The 23,669-nt window shown below is 39.4% G+C and overlaps 1 protein-coding gene across 3 annotated transcripts in view; it reads right to left on the bottom strand.

The window, feature by feature from the left end:
* Positions 1-23,669, bottom strand: part of GALNTL6 (polypeptide N-acetylgalactosaminyltransferase like 6) — a 432,220-nt gene that overhangs the window by 14,895 nt on the left and 393,656 nt on the right. For 2 of the 3 annotated variants that reach the window (XM_031607481.2, XM_090138919.1), the window contains exons 9-10: positions 12,212-12,433; positions 3,327-3,443 (exon numbers count right to left, since the gene is read on the bottom strand). In XM_031607481.2, coding sequence (XP_031463341.2) covers positions 3,327-3,443; positions 12,212-12,433 — 339 coding nt within the window. Of the gene's footprint in view, positions 1-3,326; positions 3,444-8,948; positions 11,689-12,211; positions 12,434-23,669 lie in introns of those variants that run through there. The other variant, XM_031607482.2, reaches the window with a different exon arrangement.

The raw sequence follows: 23,669 nt of genomic DNA, 5'->3' as shown, positions 1-23,669 counted from the left end.
CCCACTGTCAGTGGGCATTGTGCTCAGGCCACAGCACAAGATTGAAGCAGACATGTGTCCTACACAAAGACAGTGTCATATCTGTGAGCTAGACTTCGACTTGAATTACATCTCTGGGCAGAGAATAAAGAGCTGGGCAGGTTGCACAGACACAGTCTGGGCTGAGCTGGAGATGATGCAGATGATTGCAGGACGAGGGGAAATGGTTTTAAGTTGAGGGAGGGCAGATTTAGGTTGGATGTCAGGGGAAATTCTTTACAGAGAGAGTGGTGAGGTGCTGGAACAGGCTGCCCAGAGAGGTTGTGGATGCCCCATCCCTGGAGGTGTTCAAGGCCAGATTGGATGAGGCCCTGGGCAGCCTGGTCTAGCATTAAATGATGAGGAAGTTGGTGGCCCTGCACGTGGCCATCAACTTCCTCATCATTTAATGCTAGACCATGTGGCAGGGGGGTTGGAGATTCATGATCCTTGAGGTCCCTTCCAACCCTGGCCATTCTGTGATTCTGTGATGCCTGTTCACTTAATCCCTGGCCAGACTGGAGGACTTCAGAAGACAGAGAAGATTCTTACCATCACATCCTTGGCTGCTGTTTGATCTGCCTCAGTTGCACCTTGAAACAGAAATTAGCACTGGCAAGAGAGGTAGAAGAGAGTCAAGAGGCACCTCACTCCTACCTTTTTTTTTTTTTGTTTGTTCTTTTGTCTCTGGCCCCAGAGACTCTTTCTCTTGTTCACCAGAAAAAAACTGCAAGTGGCCCGTTTGCCTACTATTAGTTTTTACAGCCCTGAGGTAGAAAGTCTTTTTCTCAGGGGCTGATAAGAGGCCGGCAAGATGACACAAATCAAGTAGTACAATGGGTCATCTCTGTCTAGTGGTATCATCAACATTAACACCTGCTGCTCTCCTCATATCACATTTCTCTAAAGAACTCTCTGTAAATTCAGACCAGAAGTTACAAGATCTGCTCAATGTCAGACCACACTACTTGGAATATGATAATAAAATGCTCAGTATTTTCATTAACTCTCTTGGTGTCTACCAGCATGTGGAGAAATCATATTAGCAATGTGGCTGGAGTAGTGGAAAAGCAGGCGTTCATACCACTGCACACCATCTCTCCATTGAGAAAAACATTGGAAGAGGCAGAGGGAAAGGATGTTACTTCATTTCTGGAAAAAATCCAAGCCATGCATCACTAAAATGTTTTGCTCTACTGAAGTTAAACATTTTCAGAATTTCTTTTCTACTGGAAAACTGAAATTCCTCCTCTAGATGATTTGAATATGCTGTAATTCCCTTTGGGATAGAAATTCTGAGTTCCATCCAAGTCTGCTATCTAGTTTGCTTCATCTTAAAGTTTGAGATTCTGTCTTTCTTTCTTAACTGCTGTCTTTAAAATCTGCACCTTGTACAGACTGATCCTTGAAACCTACCAGCCAGGTGACTGTTTTGTACCGGGAGTCTGAACATTTGAGTAAAATTTGCTTTGTATTATTTCTAAACTAATCCATAAGCCAATGAATTATAATGAAATGATAGAACCTTCAAGATTATGAACATAAAATGTTAACCTGTGATACAGTAACAGATTACAGATATTAGTCCAATCATCTTTTTTTCTGTAACTTCTACTTTCTAGCAAATAAGATCCCTTTCCAGGAGAAAGTGAAATCACGTTACTCTAATTTTGTTGGAAAGATTCTTCAGAGTTTCTTGTGTGAGTTCTAAGCTTTACACTGCCAGGCAAATATGCTAACGGCAGCCGTGCTCTGCTCAGTTGTAAGAGCAGCTTTTGGATGTGCTGCAGTCTCTGGGACAAAGAAAACCCTCACAACCTGCAGCACACCACAAACACAAAGGAATCAAAACCACCTCCGTTTTGCCAACAGAAAACAGGCTGTTTTGAGGGTTAAACAGTATCTATCTATATTCCAAAGCAACAGCAAGATGATTTTTTTTTTTTTTAAAGCGATTCTTTTTCACCCTCGGTCAGATCCCGTTTCAAGCCTTGAGAAGCTCTCAGACCCGCCCACTCTTCATCTTCCCCGGCCCGGTTGTGTTCAGCTTGTCCGGAGCTGCCCTCTGCCGCCTCTTTTTCGAATTACACTCTTAACACAGCAGCTCTTGGACAAGTGTGCGATAATTACTGAGCTGTTCAGCAAAAACGAATTCAGTGACCTGGCTTGGGCTGTGGCAGTCCCAATCCCACACAGCCGCACCACAGTGCTCAGAGGAATGTACCCTCGCTGTGCTTTGAACACTCCTTGTCCCTAGGGAGGGACGTGCTGCTCCCCCCCGGCCCCATGGAAACAGCTGCTTTCATAAACAAAGCTTAATTCTATGTATCTATCTCAGCATCCTATCGCTGTGCTTTATCTCTGTTGGCTGTATGAAGAAGTCTTCTTTCAGCAGCTTCCTTCCCCTTGTGTTGGCACTTATCTAAATTGTGATCATTTTTAGCTCCTCAGCTTCGTTCACTTGCACACCTTCCCCTGCATTTCTCATTGTCCTTAGAGAAGGAATTTTTGACCTCAGCACTTCAAGTATTCCTCAGAACTCCTCCCTCTTGAGCTTTTAATATCTTCAAAAATGCAATACTAGACAATCAATTTTTTTCTCTTTAGCCTTGTGGATTTTTTTCTAATCTGAGTCCGCTGCTGCGCAGAAGGCACTTTCATTAAAACTGCTACTAAATGGCCAGGTTGTACTTTCCATCCTGATTCTCTGCTCACGTTGGCCAGAGCTAATTAGCCACAATCTCTTTACTATGCTACTCACAATCACAGCAAGTACAAATTGGAGCTCTTTTCCCCCACTCTCCTGAGAAGTTATGTTTTTCTTCCTAACCAACCCAGATTAAAGCATTTTTAAGCCTTTATCATCCCTCATGTTTGTGAAAGCAATTCTGGCTTTCACACTATTTATCTTGCTTATAGCTCATATTAAAATACGACCACTTACTGTGTTTGCGGAGATGAAAGCATAAAAGGAGACAATCAATAGATGCCCAGGTGGTATTTAAAATATTTTCAGTGAAGTGAGCTGAACTCGATATGTTGTCATGACATACTGAGATAGGACTGGGGACCCGAAAGTTTTTTGAGAACTAGAGTTCCTTTTGGAACTTTAAAAGAATATGGCAAAGTTCTGAGGTTAGTTTAAAAAGAGTACTTTTAAGAAGCTATTAAGGTCAGCAATCATTCAGAAATAATTTCTACACTTAGCTTTACCTTAAGTAAAGGAAGAAACTTCAGATAAATGTTCAGAAGCTGGAAAAAAGAACCAACAATTTTACACTGCTTTTTTCTTTTAGCTGTTACAATACCTGTTCATGTGACCATGTCCGTTCTGAGCCATCCTTCACACAAATGTCTAGCCTTAGTTCAGTCCCTGTGGCTCCATGTTTGCTGTCCACACAGAGATTGGCTGCCACATTTCGAATCTGTAAGGTCAAGCAGCAACATTTCACATCAAACCAGGCTGCAGAGCAGAGTCTCCAACATTATGGGGTTATGAATTTAGCCATCTTAGAAACTGAGGGGCTTGAGATTCAGTTGTACAGAACTGGTTTTTACATGGTGTAACACCAGGTCTTGGTGATCTCTTCTTTTAAACAGCTTCAGAAGCAGCAGAGTTAGAAATACTCTGCTCAACAAATAAAAGGTAGGCCTGTATGAAATAGCCTCATGCAAAGAAACTAAGAGAAAAGAAGTGTGAAAGGTTCAAAGCTGAGTCTGGCTGTTTTTTCACCTCCTACTGGACCAAATGAGATAAATGGTATTATAAGGACACAATTTCCAAATGAGACTCTCACAGGCTTCAGAGCAATATTGCTCTGAATGCTTTGCCGCAGTGCTTGTTCTTCCTTTAACAGTAATGCCAATGTAGATAAAGTCACACAGCACTGTTCAAAATGCATAAAATTGAAAAGTACTTATCATGCCCACTTACAGAGGTTCCTCATGCTGCCTGTATGCTTCTGCAAACAAACTGCAGTGGGACTTATTCTTAAACGGAGGCTGAAACAACTGAGTAATAACCTGTGACTATCACTCACACCATTTATGCACCACTGCTCCTAAGGAGGTTTTTCTGGAGAACTGGATTGAAAATGCATAGGCTGCCCTCTATTACTAAAGAGAGAAAAATGCCATATTTATTTTGAAATATCACGTACACTTCCCCTTGAATACCTTGGCTGAGCTGTTTAAAAATGCTTCAGACACTGCCAAAGCGAAGAGGATTTTTTAAACTTTCCATTTCAATGAGATGCACATTCGTTATTCATTTGGCTGCACTTCAAGTGCTGTGTTCAGTTTTGGGTCTCTCATTACAAGAAAGACAACGCAGCCCTGGAGCACATCCAGAGAAGGGCAACGAAACTGTGAGGGGTCAAGAGCACAAGTCTTACTGGGAACAGCCGAAGGAGCTGAGATTGTTTAGTCTGGAGAGCAGAAGACTCAGGGAGACCTTATTGCTCCCTACAACTCCCCCAAAGGAGTTTGTGGCAAGGTGGGTGTCAACTTCTGCTCCCACATAAGTAGTGATGGGACAAGAGGGAACGGCTTCAAGTTGTGCCAGGGAAGGTTGAGGTTGGATATTCAAAAAAATTTCTTCTCTGAAAGAGTGGTAGATATTGGAATGGGCTGCCCAGGGACATGGTGAGGTCATCACCCCGGAGGTGTTAAAAAAAAATGTTTGGATGTGGTACTAAGGAACACGGTTTAGTGGGAAATACTGGTGGTAGGTGGATGGTTGGACTAGATTATCTTGAAGTTCTTTTCCAATTTTAATGACTCTATGATTCATGAAGCTGTATACAGATTCTGTGCAACAGACAAAAGGGAGGTGCACATTTTTTACATTCTTGCAACTACTTTGATCCATATTTTAAAAAATGAAAGGCTAGATGCTGAACACAGCTAAGGAGAGATTTGCAATTTTCAATAGAAATTTTTTTTTAAACCAGTCATCATCATTGCCATATTATGTTAGACAAACATAAATATTGCTACTCTTAAATATGGCTTATCTCACAGAAAAGATAAACAAAACCAAAACAGGAAGAAAAACATCTCATCACAGAAAAGAACACAGAGTACAAAAGGGGTAAGCCTTGTGCTTGTAATACACATAGGAGAGCTGCTTTGCTCTTTTTTTTTTTATTATTTTGGAGGATTGGAATTTAGTCTATTCATCATGTTCTGAGAAAGATTTAGACAGATGGGAAAACAACAGGAACTGGAGGAAAAAAAAAAACTAACATCACCTTCTGGAAAGGCTTTAGGAATTGCATTTGCTTAGCCTAGAAAGGAGCAGATTGAGCAAGCGATATGAGCAGCAGTTCGAGCTTCAGAATTCTGAGCCTTCACCAGAGCTCACAGGCATATTCTTTCAAAACATAGACAAGCATAGTTCTGGGGCATTCTTCCTTATTTCAGTGCAATAAAATTGCTGTAAAAGCAATTGCTGCTAACCTGCCAGTACATACAGTCAGGTGCACAAACACAGCACTGAGCCCTACAGTAGAGTCATGTTAACTGAGAAAAGGATGAAAGGTAATAAGTTTTCAGTAACTCCCTTCATTTTCATATAATCCATCAGAAGATGGAGATAAGAACAATGAGTGGAAAAGATCTATTTTTTAATCTATTTTTTCTTAAGTGAAAAAATTTCTCCAAGGATTATTTTGATTCAGATCTCTAAAATGAAAGAAAATATACTCCACATCTAATGAGTGCTCATTGGATTAAAGGGCTGACAATATTTTGCCTAGACGTCATTGCTCCATCCTGTTCTCATTCATTTAGATGTTGTGGTAAATGTATTCTAAGCATTTCTAGAAGGCTTTGAGCCAAAGCTACATTTAGGATATTCACTGCTGGAATCCACTGCTATTTTATTTCCTCTGTTCTTCCCTCTGCTCCTGAAAGGTCTTCTCGAGTTAGTTTTTCTTCTGGTTTGTTGCAGCCCACGTGTTAATCCATCTTTTTTGTTTTGTTTTATCCATCCTTTCAGCTGCAGTGGGGCAGTGGCTTGTTTTTCTTTTTGTATTACAGGCATTTCAGTAAAGTCTGTGCTTATGTTCTCTGGCATTCCTGTGTGGCCTTGGCAGAAACTAGAAACTGAACCGTGCCATCAAACTGCTGCCAGAACCACAGGGAATGTTCTGCTGAACACCAGCACTATGTTACCAACAAATCCCCTAAGATCCCTTCACAGAACAAGGAAGGAGAGCAGGAATGCAGCAAAGAGATGCTGTATTTTCACGTTTACATCAGTACACATTTGAACTGCTCCAGTCACACAGCACAACGGATGTCAAATGTTTACGTTACAACTAGAAACATAGCTAGCACTCCTAACACACTCCCATTTCCAACATTTGTAGCTGGGCAATTGTGGAGACATTTTATCTCTCATGTAGTTCTTAAATTATCTGAACACACACTGGGATGATGCTACTAAGAAAGAATGCAGGCCCTATCTTCTTATAGAGAGTAATTCATGTGCTCAAGCACAGAATCTACAGGTCTTGTAGTCTTTCTATTCTATAGGGAAGAGGTAAGGCCAAAGGTATAGAGAGTCTTTCAGTGCTACACCTATGTTTGGGAAATAAAGACTCACCAAGTGGGGGAGATTTCTGCTGTTGTAGCATCTGATTTCTGCTTTTTAAATGAGGTAGCAAGCCATAAGGAGAAAGGACTGCTTAAGTCTAGATACAATTATCCTTGGGGTTTACGAAAAAGAGTTAGACATTAAAACTACAGCTTTTCTCAACATTAGCAAGCCCATATAAAAAAAAGATGTTCATGAAGAGCAGTCAAAGCCTGGAAAAAGCAGCAGATTAGCTCAATTACACTACAAAAGTAGAAAGGGGAATACATTAAACAGGAGCTGGGGCATTATAGGACAAAAGCTCTTTGAACCTAGGCTTTATTTTTGAAGAAGATATTTGAAGCTGTTGATTTGATAAATATTTCTACATTAACTTTTAGGGAAAAGAATAAAGGACTTACATTTAAAAATATTTTTGGCAGATGTTGTCAGTATGGCCATCTACACTAGATTATTAGTTCCTGTTAAAATATTTCATTTTAAACTCAGGGTTTGCATGCTTTCTTAAAGTATCCATGTTTTTCAGAGAAACACAGAAACTTCTCTATATTTACAAACAGCAGAATATACTGTCTACTAGGTAACGTGACTAGAACAGAATTATTTTCTTCAAAGTGCCTGGTATGATGCGATGTTTTTGTTCTAGGAGAAAAAAAAAAAACATTGAAAGCACACCAAAGTTTATAGTTATTGCTAAGCAGTGTTGTACAGAAACAAGGCTGTTCCAGTTTCTCAGCCCATACTAATGAAGGGCTGGGAGGAGTATCAGGAAAAGCAACAGCAAACAACCAGTTCTAAATCACCCAAAAAAGGGCAATAGTTAATGAAAGATTTGCTTTTGCTTACCCATCCCAAGGAATAGAACTTGCTGAATACTCCAAAATGAGAGATATCCAGGTAGAGACCCTTCCCTTGTGACAGCCAGCCCTTAAATGAAGCTTAGAGAGGGGTGGAACCTGGTGAATTTCTTTCACCTGTGCTCCCAGGGCTGGTTCTGTCACTTCACTAGGTGCTCAATCATTGGTTCAGACTGTGACTTAGCAATTCTCATACAAAGGGACAGAATCAGGACAGATGATTTAAACTGGCCAAAGGGATATCCCATGCTATATGACATCAAGCAAAAAGAGAGTTTTGGAGGGGGGTGGGAGTTCATCTCACTCTCTTCTGCTGCTCAAGAGGTGAGCAGGGCATTGACTGGGGGGTGGTGAGCAATTCATAAAATTGTAGAATGGTTTGGGTTGTAAGGGACCATGAAGATCATTTAGTTCCAACCTCCCTGCTATAGACAGGACACCTCCCTCTAGACCAGGTTGCTTAAAGTCCCATCCAGCCTACCTTGCATGCCTCCAGGGAGGGGGCAACCACAATCTCTCTGGGTCCCAGTTACTTGTGCACCTTCAGGTTCTTTAGATGGTCTTGAACCTAATCTTCACTTACAGCAGGCACTTCTTCCTTCTCCCAGTTCTTACCTTTGCATTCTGTAGCTTGGGTGGTGTGGCTAGAGCCCTTGTCAGTGAAGACCAAGGCAAAGAAATCACTGAGCACCTCATCTTTCTCCATATCCATTTTGACTAGGCCTCCAGTCTCCTGGAGAGAGCCCACATCTTCCCTGGCCTTCCTTTTATTGCTGCTATATCTGTATAATTTTGTCTTGATCTCCTTTACGTCTGGTTAGATTTAATCCAGACAGCTTCTTTGTGGACCTCCCAGGTAACTTATTCTTGCTTTCACTCCTATAGACTTACATTTTGCACCTCATGCATAACTTGTTATATACATTCATATATAAATATACATTGTCCTAACTGTTATCCTTTTCCTTTTCTGTATCTTAATAAATAGTTTTATCTCGGCCCATGAGTTCTATATTTTTTTCCCCCTGACTTTCTCCTCCATCTCACTGGGAGTTGGGGGAGATCAAGCAACTGCATGACTATATGTCATTTGGTGCATGGTGCTGAATCAACAGCCAGGTTAAACCATAACACCTGACCTACAATAAATTGACATTAGAGTTTTGCAGAAAGTCAGGAGTTACATGATTTTATGTACTCTCCATGAGAGAGGGAGATTAAGATGGTCTAACTTCTTACACTGAAGAATACAATAGTTCCTGCAAGGTCTGCCCTTGAGAGCACACATGGGTGATGCTCTGCTTGCCCTGCAGCCCCACTATAAGCCTGGGTCACCTCACCCTTGCTGAAGGCAGGGGTTGAGTCACTTCCAGCAGCATGAGGGTCAACTGTGTGCTCACTGTGCCCTAACCAGATGCACCAAAAACAAAAATGGTGAAGCAGAGCAATCTAAAGGTTATCTTAAAATGATGAAGGAGGAGATGATACTGCAGCTATCCTCACAGTGCCCAATACAATGCAGCAACATGAGAGGGACCTTGATGTTAGCTCATACAAACACTTTTCTTATATTTGACTCAATGCTGAAAATCAGAAAGTATCTGCAGCTCTTGGAAGACATTAACAACATCCATTTATATTGCTTTATTTGTCTGAGCAGCACTTGAAGATGATTTTAGTACATGCTTACATTCTCAGATAACCCTAGGGCCATCAATGTTTACAGATCAAATAAGGAGAAATGAGCCACCTTTCCTGCCAGCAGATACACAGCAATTTTAAATGGATTTATCATTTGTATGAGCCATAAAAAGGAAAAGCTGAAGTTGAAAGAAGTCACGCACTGCTAAAGACCTCTCTGAAGAACTAGAGGACTCTGCTGTGCTGCATGACAGTGATCCTGATGGAAGAACTGTGAGAAACACAGCTGTGTGGCACTTGGGGAACAGGTGGTACAATGCCCATGTGATACTTGGTAGGCTGATACTGGCTCACTAAGGCTACCAAGGTGAGACTTTAAAAGCAAAAATAATCAGAGATTAGTGCATTCTTACATTTTAATCCCTTTTCAGATGTGCTACTTGATTTAACTTCATGTGTGACATTTTCATGCCAGTGCTGTAAAACAGTTCTATAAAATCCATGAGGTCTGGACTGAAAAATGAGTATTTTCAGGTCCTATAGCTCAGAATTGCTGCAGTGACTGAGTGACTTGCTCTGTATTAAATCATCAAATAAGAAGTTTATGCAACAACAAATGAAACCAAGCTTAAATATTTCCCTTTTGACTCAGTAAAACAAATCAATCTTTTCATATCGCCCTGACAATAGGATTAGTAAAGTCTAAGACAAATTACAATGGCTGACAGTATATGATTGATTTACTGTAAAATGTGTTCTCAAAGATATTGTTGGAAGCTGAGCAATACACTTAGCAGTGGCTTGTAGATTTAGGAGTACTTCCTAAGAAAACATTCAATGTACAAATCTCACCTAATGCAGCTATTGTTCTTAACTTCCTTCAGCAGAATTTCCAATACACATTACAAATAAATTATTGCACCTTTGAAAGAGAATGGGATGGTTATTACTGTTTTTCAGCTGGTAGCACACTTTCCAATATATTTTTAAAAAACAAAAAATCTAATTTAAAATTTGCCTTTTTCTTCCCCATAGCAGGAGAGAAAAGAGTACAATAATCTTATCCAAAGGACTTAAAATCACTAACCTTAATCTGTCTGGATTCATCATTGCATTGCTGTGCTGCACATATTTCAGATGTTAGAAGGCAGAACAAAATATAAGATGAAAGATACACCCTGCCAACTACAAAGGACAAAAAGCACAAACAAGAACAAGAGATAAGGTTGTGTTGAGGGTAGTGGAGACAATTAGTTCTGTTTCTCAGATTTACTACTTCTCTATTGTGAATAGATTTTATTGAGAGATTTAGGTATCAGATTTTAAGTAAGAGTTTGCAGAAAGAGAGGAGTTATGCATAGGTTGTTTACAAGATGTCTGATTTTACACCACATAGCTTCTACTACGTGTGCATCAAAATACTAGAGCCAAAGAGTGCCTGAGACCTCTTGTTTATTCTTCCTCAGACTGATATAAAATTTTTCCAAGCACAAGCAGAGAGAATACTAAATGGCAGTCAACCTTGGCATAGACTTCTAGTGTTTAGTCAGCAAGGTTTCTAGAACTGCTTGATTTTTACAAAACAGTAACACACAGTCTGTGTTCCTCTCTATTTCTAATTATGGCAGCCATTGACCTCCAAGTTTGTTTGAGTTCTTACCAAGAGCCAACAGATTAATTAAAACTTCACAGGAATGTGATAGTCCCAGGGAAAAATTGAGTGGCAGACTGGAACTTCTCTTTTATGTCAGAGAAACTATATTTTAGAGGAAACAAAGACTTCGGTCTTCAGTTCCTTACTAAGAACTCAGTAAGTACGTTTAAGGTACAGATTAGTTACCACTGCTATGATGTACAATTTACTTTCACGAACTCATGCTTTTTTGCAAGGAATGCATCAATAATGACGTGAACAGAATTAATATCTGAATCCCATTTCTTCTACTTAGACCCTCTCACTGAGTTAAGAACTGTTTGGCTGTCTATAGAAGTTATAGATCTCATGATCACAGTCCTTGAAGAATGCAGATGTATGCATGTGGAAGACCATGAAAGTGGACATAGAAGTAATGACACAGCCCTGATCAAGCCTGGCTTCTACTGAGCATCTGGTAAAATGAGAAAGGTCCAGAACTCGGCACAGATATTCTTACATTGTTTAAATAGCAGCAAAACACAGGAGGGAAGTCCTTCTTATAAATCTTAACAGATCAAGAGGAAAAAGCTGTATGTGCATCACCTTCAAGATGCAATAAATCATCAGCAGCTTCTAGGAGTAAAAGGCCACTGAGACTTCCAGTACAGCTATGAAAGTCATTTCCTGCCCCTGCACTCTTTGTGTTTTCATTTTACCTACACAAAACAGACTGCCAAAACAGGGTTTGCCATGTCTCTGCTCTTCAGAGAAGTCTGTAGGCAGATCTTCTTTGAGTATGGTGGGAGAGTTCCATCAGGCTGTTTGCTCACTGCTCACGGGATGCTCAGATGCTAGCTTCCCTTTCCTTTCCTCTCCTTTCCCTTCCCTTTTCCCCAAAAGACACATTCCATTTGTCTACTACCAGCATGTGGAACCTACAAAATGCAGACCACAAGTTCAGCAAAATTATTCAGCAAAATTAAAAAAATTATCTTTTTAAGAGAAACGTAGCAAAGCTCCACTTTTCATACTTGCATATATGAGCAAAACAGACCAAACATGACTGCACCTGCACAGTAATTCTGGTGGTCTGTAAGACTAGGAGGAGGCACATAAGCAGATTTGCAAAAATACAGTATTGACTTCAGACCCCTTTTTGCTAATGAGACTCTAAAATCAACTTGTGGTATGCAATAACGAGTGCTACATATTCTTTTCCATGTTCTTGTTCTCAATGGGCATGTATCTTATGGCCTGTACACACTAAATTGTAATGAATTATAAAATGGACAGCAACAGTCCTAAGACATGACAGTTTCTTGTTTTAATGGCTAATTCCAGGATGAACTTCTTAATAACACTACTTATCAAAGGTGCCAAATATAATTTCATACTTTTAATTTCCTGTGATGTAAAATGTTAGGCTCATTTAAATTTCTTCTAATTTGTATTCCTCACCTCCCCCCAGGCAGCAGGTGGAGGCTCCACAGGTGGGTAATATTTGGGGACATCCCAAGCCACTGCAGCCATGAACCACTTGAAATCTTTACATTTCAGGTGCTTGCGAAGTTCCTTCTGGGCAGAGATGTCACCAGTCGAGAGATGCCTGTACTCGGGCCGTCGCTGGTAAATGTACTCTGCAAACTCATCCATCCATGTCTCCGCCACACGCTTCAGGTTCTGTGCAGCAGAAAAAAACAAATACTATTTTTTTCATGCACTGACTGAAATTACATCCTTGATGGGGATAATTAAACAAAAATTAATAGCTCATATAACTTGTAAGCTTAACAAGTCTAGTTTTTTCATTCTTAACATACAGAAAAATACCAGTAAACATACGCTACCTTCATTAAAGTGTAGAGTAGCCACTACACAATTAAATATCCTGCTTTCCTGCTGACTTGGTAAAATAAAGTCTTTTCTCTGATGAACATCTTATTTTACTTCCTATTCTTTATGCATCTTCACAGAGGCTTTGATTAATGCTGGATGTTAAACAGATTTTCTTTCTGCTGCTCAGATTTGTATTCGTGCCTTTTCCTGTTAGCTTGGAACGTACTAATGAAATAATAGTTCAAACTATTTCCTCTGTATCTCACTTCACATCTGAAAGGCATCTAAAACTCAGCCATCATATGGCTTCTTTGCCTAGTTTTGCATTTCTCCAGTCTTGGCTAACTTATCTTCACCAAGCTGCATCCCCTGTTGCCTCCTCAATTCTCTTTAGGGAGATTTTAGAAAACTCCTCTAGAATGGAGGTCTAGTTGCCCTACTCTCTTTCCCAAAATTACATCTCAATTCATGCCCACATTTTGGGTATGAATTACATGCATAGGCATGCGGACAAGCAGTCACGACCTTATTGTGCTCCATCTCCTGTTTGGTTTTGCACTAGCTTTGGACTGGAAGCTTTGTTGTATTACTGTACTAGTAGATCTGCAAAAGCATAGCCCATAATCCTGGAGTGGAACTGACGCAAAGCAACTGGAGGGACAGGCATCCTGTGGCTTTCTGCACTCATCCTGTAGACATAATCAAGGGCCATTTTTTAATGAATCCCAGCTCTGGCTTATGTCCCACAAAGTTTATTTTTGTTGGCACTTTACAGGAAAGAAAACTACCAATTTTCTTGTGTAAGAATTTGGTCAAATTAAATTAGCTTCCTGAAATTATAAAACAGAGAAGACTTGTAAGAAAAACTCCCAGGCAGATAAGTCTGAAAGAAGCAAATTTTATTTTGTTTAGCATTATGGAGTCTAAATAGCTGTGGGATAAGGGTGGGAATTTTCTCTATTTCTCTATTTTTCTACATGAATTTATATGCAGATATTGAAGTGGAGTACAGATTTAGTCTATTCTGCATTTCCACAGCAGCCCAATAACCTCTTATCTCACTAATAAACCAACGCCTTGCAGGATGACATTGACATGCTGAAGTATTCTTATTGCTTTGTTTGTAAAAACAAGATCATAAAGTTTTGTAATATTCTTTTTATAGAACGCTAACTGCAAAATGCTGAGATTTGCTCTGTAATAAGCTGGAGGACAATATGCATCTGATTATCAGCAACATAAGGTAAAGCTTCTTCTCAGAACGTCCTCTGCATATAAGTTAGCCTGATTCTTACTCTGATTTGCTCTTGAGATTCGTTTGAAAGATCCTTTCTTGAATTTTATTAATCTGCACAAACTAGAAGTCTCTGAACTAATAAGACTGATCTGAATATAATGACAGCAAGATACAGAATGAACTTTTAGCTGAAATTGCAAGATAAGTTTCTAGGTGTTTTGTCTCTGTAAAGAAAATACATTAAAACCTGCAGGGGTAAAGCCAGCACAATTAAAGAAGTTTAAGAAATCACATCACTTCTATCCCTACACAGAAACGACTCATACCTCACATAAGATTGCCTTTTGTTGTAATTGAATAAAAACCTACATTTCTTTACAAGATATTTGAATTCAAGAATACAGGAACTGGGTCGGACGAAGAAAGCCAGAATAAACTTAAGAACAACACATAAATGACAATCCCGGAAAACAAGTGTGATCCTTCTAGCACGTTTTCCACTTGTATATGCTGCACACTTCATTTACTGTAATGCAAATAAAGTTCAAGACTGTTCTAGAAAATATCATACTACTTTTTTGGTAATCTCTTTATCTAATAATGTCATTCCCATATTAAAAAGCATACTGTAAAAGTACCGTAAAAACATTTCTTAGGAAAGAAAAATTCAAAGTAACTTCAGTGGACATGTAAGCCATTGGTTTTATAGAAGACTGCTGGAGTTTTCTCCTGTTATTTGGAGAATCTAAAAGAACTGCATTCTTCCCTAGATGATTGTAACTGAATGAGAAAGGAGTCCAACAGACATGCTACATATTATTATACTTGCTTATTAGCTCAAAATTCCCATTCACCCATTAAAATCTATTTGTTTTCCAACAAAATCCTTAATTGATGTAATCCTTCCTTCCTCCCTTTCCTGTGATGGTGGGATCTTATCAAACTTGAAGAATATACAGTTCTGCATGTCACTCCCCAGGTATCAGGTAAACTGCTTTATCCAGATATCATAGATTATCCTGTGTTAGAAGGAACCAACAGAGGTTCCTACTACCCAAAATTCAAATCCAAAACTGAGAGCGATATCCAAATGCCCCTTGAACTCTGGCAGTTCAGTGCCATGCCCACTGCCCCATGATGCAGAACCATTCCATAATCCTCAGCCCAACATTTCCTTGACGCAGCTCCATGCTATTCACTCAGGCCCTGGTGCTGTCACCAGAGAGCAGAGCTCAGTACTACTCCTCTGCACCCCTTATAAAGAAGCCACAGGCTGCCATGAGACTTCCCCTCTATCTCCTTTTCTCTAGGCTGAGCAAACCAAGGGATCTCAGCAGCTCCTCATATGCCTTGCCCTCCAGTATCTTTGTAGCTGTCCTTTGGATGCTAATAGTTTTATATTCTTCTCACACTGTGGTGCCTAAACCTGCACAAAGTGCTGGAGGTGAGGCTACACCAGCACAAAGCAGAGTGGGACAATCCCTTCTCTCACCTGGCTGGCAATGCTGGGCCTGGTGCACTCCAGGGTGCAATGGGCTCTTTTGGTTTCCAGAGCACAGCGTTGACTCAAATTCAACTTGTCTTTAACCAGAACCCCTAGATCCCTTTCTGTGGGGACTGATCTCCTGCCTTCTGTCACTTAGTCTGTAATATATACAGGGCTGTTCCATCCCAGGTGCAGAATTCAACACTTGCTCTAATATATCAAGATCTCTCTCTAAGACCTCTCTACCCTTGAGGGAGTCAACAAAGACCTTCTTCTATTTTAGTGTTTGTAAGATCAGTACGTATACTTTATATCAAGTACTATAAAGTATTGGATGATCAAAAAGTATACAGAAAAGTTAGGCTTACTAAGATTATCACATTGGAAAGATAATAATCAAAGAGAAATGGAAAGTGCTCACTGGTGCTGTAAGCTTGCAGTAAACTCCACAAGGATTGATCTCCAGAGAGAGAGACCCTTCCTCAGTGGCAGTCAGCCCTTAAATGGGGTCTAGGAGAGGTGGAGCGTAGCTGATCACACAGGTGAATTGCTTTCACCTGTGCTCCCACAGCTGACTCAGTGCTCGCCTCAAGTGGTCAATCAGAGGTTTGGGCCATGATCCAACAGTTCCTCTACAGCGTTATTCGCAAGCGTACTCTGTATGCTTTCATGTACACCTTTGAGTCTTGTAGCCAGCTCGCTGATGCACATGTTAAAGAAAACTGGCCCTAAAATGGAGCTCTGCAGATCACACCAGTGACTAGCCACCAGCCTGATGTAACTCCATCTACTATAAACAATCCTTTGAGCCTGACCCATCAGCCAATTGTTCACCCACTGCAATCTATATTTGTCTAGCTGCACACTGGACATTTTATGCAGAAGGATATTGTGAGAAAAAGTGCCAAAAGTTTTGTTGAAATTCAAAAATATTGTATCAACTGCTTCTCTTGGTCAGTTTGGAGGGTAACCTTGTCATAAAAGGAAAAAAAGTTCATAAACAGGACTCAGGACTTTCTCTTCATGAACCCATGTTGGCTGATTAATGATTGCATTGTGCTTTTCAGTAACTCTCAGAGTAATCTTCTCCATAATTTTACCAAGCACTGAAGTAAGACTGAGAGGATCTAAATCTATTTAAAACTTTGTTCCTTAGTTCTTCCAAAACCTATGCTTCTCTTCTATGCTAAAAATTATCCACACCTTGGCAGATTCTATAATGAAACTATATGTTCTTTGCATGATTATACATTACCATTGTTAGCTGAACCTGTATGAGGCAGCCCTTTGAATTTCAGTAGGTATCCTTTTAAAAATATAAACTCCTTATTTGCTAGCTCTAAACTTCTGGACTATTTAGGAACATGTTTACATGTTTGTAAACAGCCCTCCCACCTGAAGTAGTGGAAAGCTCTTTCTGAAGTTGGTTGTTACAAGAAGAAAGCATTCTGTATCCAAACACTTTAAAGAGGTTTGTTGTCTTCAGTTAACAAGAGATTCTTACCTTTATTTTCACTACAGAAGCTCAGTAATCACAACATTTCACTTTAACATAAACACGTACAGACCAGTAACAAAATCTTCAAACAACAGTTTGAAGTTAACCCCCATATTTAGAATGAATGAAGTCAGGTAGATCAAATTCTGCAAGCTAGTCCAGAGTAGCCTTACGCAATCAAAAGTGAACATCATTCACATTTCTACTTACAGTACAATAACTTATCATGTCCTTGGAGATGAAAGAGCTCTGCTGAGTTTTGCTGAGTATTGCAGTTCTGTGTCTGTCTAATATTGTGAGAGGTTGCTCTATGAGAAGAACCTCCCAGGAACATAACTTCTCCACAAATTTCAGTGAGATTCTAGTTTCCTACTGACCTTACCAACTGAAAGGAAGAGGCTCACAACTGAAATGTGAGAGAAGTCATCTTACTTTAAGGCTTACTTGTCAAGTGATATACTTGCAAGGAAGTGATTTCAAGTCCCTTATAAGTCTCTCCGAGAACTGATTTTCCCACTATCTGTGACAGTTTGACATTGTGGAGGAAGGAGGACTGTGTCATGTCTTTCTTGCCTGAGCCTTGAAATGAGGCTAGATACATTCTGGTGCATGTGCCCATATTAAACTCCATAAATGAGAAAGAACAGCTACCAGATCTTGATAATGTGAATTAAAACAGGTGCCAAGCCATTTGACACTATAAGAACTTCATAATGTATGAGACTTAAGAGCCTATGAGATCAGTTGGCATTCTGTGGATGCCTTACTGCACTCCAGACTCACAATAAAGTTAATCTACAAAGAAATTAAAACAAACAAAATAAATGTTGGCTTGAATCTCAGTTTCTAACTCTGATAATCTTTGCATTATCTTCTGCAGATTACAAAAGACTTCTTCAGAAAAGAAGTCTTTTAAATGCCAGATTCTAAAATACCTTTTCAAATATTTTTATCAATAAGAATAATCAGTTTGGAGATCTCTCATGATGTGGTAGATCACGTGCTTGGATTCTTTTACCTCAATCTAAACACCTCACCTAAATGCATTCTGAGAGGACAAATGAAATACGTTTCTACAACCGAAAAACTGCTGTAGCTTGGCAAACTACTAGTCACTGCAAGGCTACAGATGCTCAGCCTAGTTAAGTTGGAGTTTTAATTGAAGGGGAAAAAAATAAAAAGAAAAAAAATAATGGGAGTAATTAAATGTGGACCAGTTTGATACTAAATAGTTACATGAATTAGATACACAATATAAGGAAGTCACTGGAATTGTAGATGGACATTTGAGGAGTTTCTCAGGATCTACCCACGACAGATCAGTGATGACTTGTTCTCTCTCATCATAGTCAGTGGAATGTTCTTCCATGATAAAAAATAAAGCCCAAAGATATTGGAGAAGATGCATACTTCTATGTGTAAGGTTGTGACAGTGCCACCTAGAAGCTGAGCGATGCATGCAAGGGTCATATCAGCCTCAGAAAGGCTCATTCATCAGCTGCCATCAGTTGTCCATGCATGCATTTTTGAAATGATCATATTTTGAAGCACTGCTACAGCACTGTTCTTTGGTAAATCCTTTACTACTGGGCTTATATTTGGACAAGTTTTCCTTGATTTTTTAGATAACTCACACATTCAAAACTGGAACTTTGTGTTTGATTTTCTTTCAGCAGTGTTCTACAACAAGACAGTAAGTTACAATGTCACTGATATCCAGACTTCAATAAAGAGTTGAAACTACTTGACTGGAGAAAATAGAAAGAAGTATTTCATGGACTGTTTTGTCCTGTTCACATTCCACAGTGAGTGGTAAACATACATCTCTTTGATCAAATGACAGCCCCTTCCTTTTGAAGATGCAAGATTGTCCGCCTTTTTCAAGAGACATGTTATTACTGAAATTCAATGAGAAAGTGGGCACTGGTTAGCAGGTTGGAAAACTGGACTTGGGGAGAAACATAGCAAAGGATATATTCATATATATTTTCTCTGAGCAAGGTTAAACTAGATTGGTCCCTGAGAAGAGAGAGATAATTACATACTTCATAACAAAAATATTACCTAGAGACATACCACTGCACTCTGTAAACCTGCAAAACTCCATCCCAACAGTTACATCTTTTCCTATTTATGTTCCTGATGCAGCAGTTAAGCTATCATTAAAATGCAATTTCTGTTTTCAGTTTCTCCAGATGTTCCTAAGTATGTTTTTGTGTTATCCAGTGGCACTAAAGCAGTACTACAGTTCTCTTATTTGTTTCACTTCACCTACATAACTGTTTTCTTCTGATTTTGTGCCTATCTCACTCTTGGAATGAAACCAACTCTAATCCCAATCCACAGACTTTGCTTTTGTCAATATTCAACTACCATGGGAACAGGTGCATCCTGCAATGAATTCCTGTTGTCCTACATTTAACCCGGCCATTTTCCAGGAAGCTGTACGTCACCAGCAGACACACACATATCTGGTGTTGTTTTATGTGTCACAACAGTCTTTTCTCTCATCAGCAAGGACATAAAAAATCACTTTCAATTAAATCAGTCAAACATGAGACACTGTAGCATGTCTAGAGACTTCAGCTATGAAATGTAGGAGGGGATACAACTGCTTATTTGCCAAAAATAATGCGACAATCCCTGCCACAACCAAACATATTTCTTCCTAATAACATTCACACGTGGTTATTTTCTTTCTACCCACTTCATCTTCCTATTTTAAATGCTCTTTATTGTTTGTTTTGTGAAGTACAGTGTTGTTGCTGCTTCAGGACGGGTATCTTTTTTATGTCTGGTAGCAGCTGCATTTCATTTGGCTAGAAATAATGTAATGTACAGTTTGTTTTACATAAGAAGTATTTAAAAAGCACACTGGGATCCAGCCAGCCAAGAGAACTATACTTTATGCTCTTCTGGCAAATGGGTAATATAATGTAACAATAAATCACTGCGAAAAAGGAGAAAAAGCATGACTGGAGGAACCTATTCAACAAGTATGGATTAATATGACAGAGGCAGCAGAATACAAATCCTCACAGCGCTCACAAGGAGAAAAACAGTACCCTAAACCTGAATGCCATGCAAATGCTCCTCCTTCAGTGACAACCATTACTCTTTTCTGTACATTTATACAGTGGAAGCATAATAAAGCATTTCCTGGACACTAAGTACAGCTTTGTGACACGCAGATATCAGTATCTGCCCACATCGATTATGGTCAAATGGGGGCTTTTTTCCTGTTCCTTTTCTTGCCTAACTCCCCCCCCTTTTTTTTTTTTCCTTTGGCATTAGGCAGTGCTACTGTTTGGCAGCCTTTTCTCCTCTCCAACATCTTGTTTTGGTCCTTTGTACATAATCATGTTTAAAACTTAATTAGCTTTCATTCCAGTAATGGTTTGCATTTGTGTAAAAAAGCAAGCAAATAAAGAGATGCCTGCAGGTGTAAAAGAAAAGCTTCTTGATGGAAGACAGTGCACTAACTAGGTGACAAAGCTGGTGGTGTATATAAATAACTCTCGTGGGAGTTAGCACAGCACAACTGGCAGAGAAGCAAGAGACTGTTTTCAGCCTGTATACTGTAAATACCTAAAAGTGAAATTCTAGAGATGTCACCTGAAAACAGCCCGAATTTCATTCTTTTTAGCAATGTTTGTATCTCCACCACAAAAAAAAAAAAAAAAAAAAAAAAAAAAAAAAAAAAAAAAGTTAAATCTACACTTTGAAAAAAGGAAAGAGATGACTGGGGAAAGCCAGCTGTCACTAAAGGACACATCTCTGCTCACTTGAGGCTGGACTGTGGGGTTCTGTGTGCACACATGGTGCATTGCCAGGATGCTCCCTGTCTCAAGCTCTGCCTGCACATCTCTTCAGCCTGTTTGTAAGGCAGCTGTGGGGAGAGAGAGAGTACAGCACAGCATTCACTTGGCCACTCTAGAGATAACTGTTTCTTTCAGAAAGGTATAAATACAAACTTTATTTACTGATGCCTGCTCCTCTGCAGGAAGCAGAAAATGGTGTAACATCTGTTTGCTACTGTGGTGCCCACTTTGCAGACTCAGACTTGGTAGCCTACAGCCCACCTTTGCTGATAATCCTAGAAGAGAGTTCAGTAGTTTGTTTCCAGACACATTTCTACGTAACCTGGCTTTCATTGCCAGGCTGTTGAACAAACATTAGAAAGTGTGCTAAGCACTAAGGAGGTGACTATGAAAGTACCAGCACTGCCCCTGAGCAGTGTGCCACATCTACTGGTTTGCACTCCTCTCACAAGAAAACACAGCCCTATGAGCTCTCTTTACCTAACTGTTTCTCCTCTGCTCTTTAATTTGTCTGGAAACAAAAGAAAACGTTGAAGGGCTGCTTTAAGAAAATGCCCAAACATTATCTGCAGCTGGAAAAAAAATAATTAAAATAAATGATCATAATATTAAAGGAAGCTCTGCCAAAAAATGCAAACGTAATCACAGCACCAAATGGTCTAGCTACATTTCTTTATTTAAAGAAATTATCTTTTCAAAGCCACAGAAAAAGGCTGAGAGAATGGTTCAGGTGGGAATCTGAACCCACCTTTAGCAGCTGAATTCCTGAGACAAACTCTTGCAAGTCCCAATTCAGCGACACTGTGTAATGAGGCAATCGGGCTTGTGTCTGCTGGGTCAGAGGATCACTGTGCTCTGGGATCCCACGTCCTGGAGTGCAGGGAGGAATTCAGGTTAAGATTAGGATTCACCATGCTGTTGGGTTAGCATCCAAACGTGAACTTCAGTGGGATTGCCCTTCCCTTCAGGAAGGCCTAATGCTCTAATGTTCTGAGTTAAGGCTAAAATGCTGTGTAAGATACCTGTAAATGAAAAAAAATTCTGTGGATATATTTTGAAATTCTGAGATCATCTCTGCATATCCTATTGAAAGTGACTGCTTATTGACGATTTTGTTATAGCTCTGGCAGAATCACGAATAGAAAAATCTCCCCACCCCAACAAGAAGCAAAATAAAATAAATAATTTTCTGGGATACATCTAAAAGAAATTGCTAGAAATTGCTAATTGAATTTTAATGTCTAACTTCATAGGTAACTCATTAAAAAAAAAAAAAAAGGCTTAAATGTAACTCTTAAAAAAAAATAGCAACAGTGAAGAATATCATAAAGCAACTAAAGCATCCAGTCAAACAATTCAGAAGTTCTCAACAGGACAATGACTTGCATGGGGTTTTAAGATTTGAGGCCTAGTTTGCTATACTTTACCTAAAACAAACAAATAAAAGTATCTATTAGTCGCTGCAGTGTTGTGCAGAGGGTGACTGAACAAATGAATGAATAATTACGTGCTACTTCCACACTACACTGAGGAATCACTGCTGTCATCTGCATGCCCATTAATCTCATTTTATGTGCAATTATCTATAAATTGGGCCCTTGGCAAGCAGTGACATCCTGAGACATCTCCAGAAAAAGGTTTGTTATCTGCATTTATTTGTGACTAGTATTGGTCTAGTATTAAATGTGTAGGTTGGTGGCCAAGCCGCGGTGGGGGGGAGGGCTTGGAGATTCATGATCTTTGAAGTTCCTTCCAATCCGGGCCATTCTGTGATTCTGTAATGGCCTGTTTTATAAATCTACTATGCATGTTTACAGTTTGCTTTACTTCTGTACAGCAAATGTTTTACAGACATAGGTGGATTTTTTTCTACACATAAGGTATGTGTAGGCCTGTCAGGTCTAGAATGACAGAAAAGGATAGAAATACAAAAATAAGGACATAGAAAATTGATGTAATGACATCTGCTATTGTGTGTGGTATGCTAATTGTTATTTACTGATGGGGAAGGCAGAAAACAGTTTTTGACAAGTTTTTCCTTTTATAAATCAAGTTATCCTCATGGCAGATCATAGCTCTTTAAAAATATACCTAAACTGGTCAGATATTACATAGCTAGCTGAAATTGCATGTTGAAACTTGCTACTAAAAGATGTAAACAGGTGAAATTCTAAGAGAAGGGAAGGTAAAATGGGCAAATGTAGGCTGAAACAGCTTGAAGAGAGACCCATGGCATGGTCTGAGTTATGCCTTTGTCTAGAAACTCCATCTTTCTAACTCACCCCTTTGTCACTTGTGCTAGTGTTGAGGGACAGGATGAGGATATCCATGCTTCTTTAAAGCAGTATCTACACAACAGAAAGCTCACTCTTGACAAGTGAAGGGGCTACTGCAACCATTTACACAATCCCAGTTGGGCTTCCTGTGGCTTATTCCCTTGTGAACTGCACCTCCAGCATCCTCCTTTACACAGCAGAAAATGGAAAAAGATTTAGCAAAATGTTTTATGGAAACAACTAAGTACTGAAAATATTGCAGAGATAATACTTCTGGGTATTCTTTGGTATGCTATCCATTACATTATTGAACTGGAGGGAAGTTTCAGATAAAATATTTTTACAGGCAAATTACAATCTTTGGAGAACATCATGATATTTGGAGAATAAGGTAAAGATTGCTGAAAAATCTAGGCAATTTGTCATAGCATTATTTTGGCTAACAGCTCTGTTTAGAGCAGTTTATTCAAAACCACAAATGGCCTGTTTCAAAGGGACTGATATATGAAAGATGAGTACGTACTTGCTTTTGCTTTTCTGGATTGGATGATAGAAAGGGAATATTTTTAGGCTTAAACACAGTGTTATGGTTCAGGGTCATTTCTTCCTAGGCTAGTTATTAAGATAGCCCCAAACACTAAAATGTACAGAAGATCCTGTACTGTTGGCAACCTTGATAAAATGTATCTTAATAGTCATATTTTGATTTAGAATACTGTACCAGAAAAAAAATTAAGAACCTGAAAATTCAAATTTTCTTTC

The sequence above is a fragment of the Phasianus colchicus genome, chromosome 4 (assembly GCF_987193195.1).
Source record: "Phasianus colchicus chromosome 4, bPhaCol1.hap1.1, whole genome shotgun sequence".
NCBI classification, from domain to species: Eukaryota; Metazoa; Chordata; class Aves; order Galliformes; family Phasianidae; genus Phasianus; species Phasianus colchicus.
This window is presented reverse-complemented; position numbering and strand designations above follow the sequence as displayed.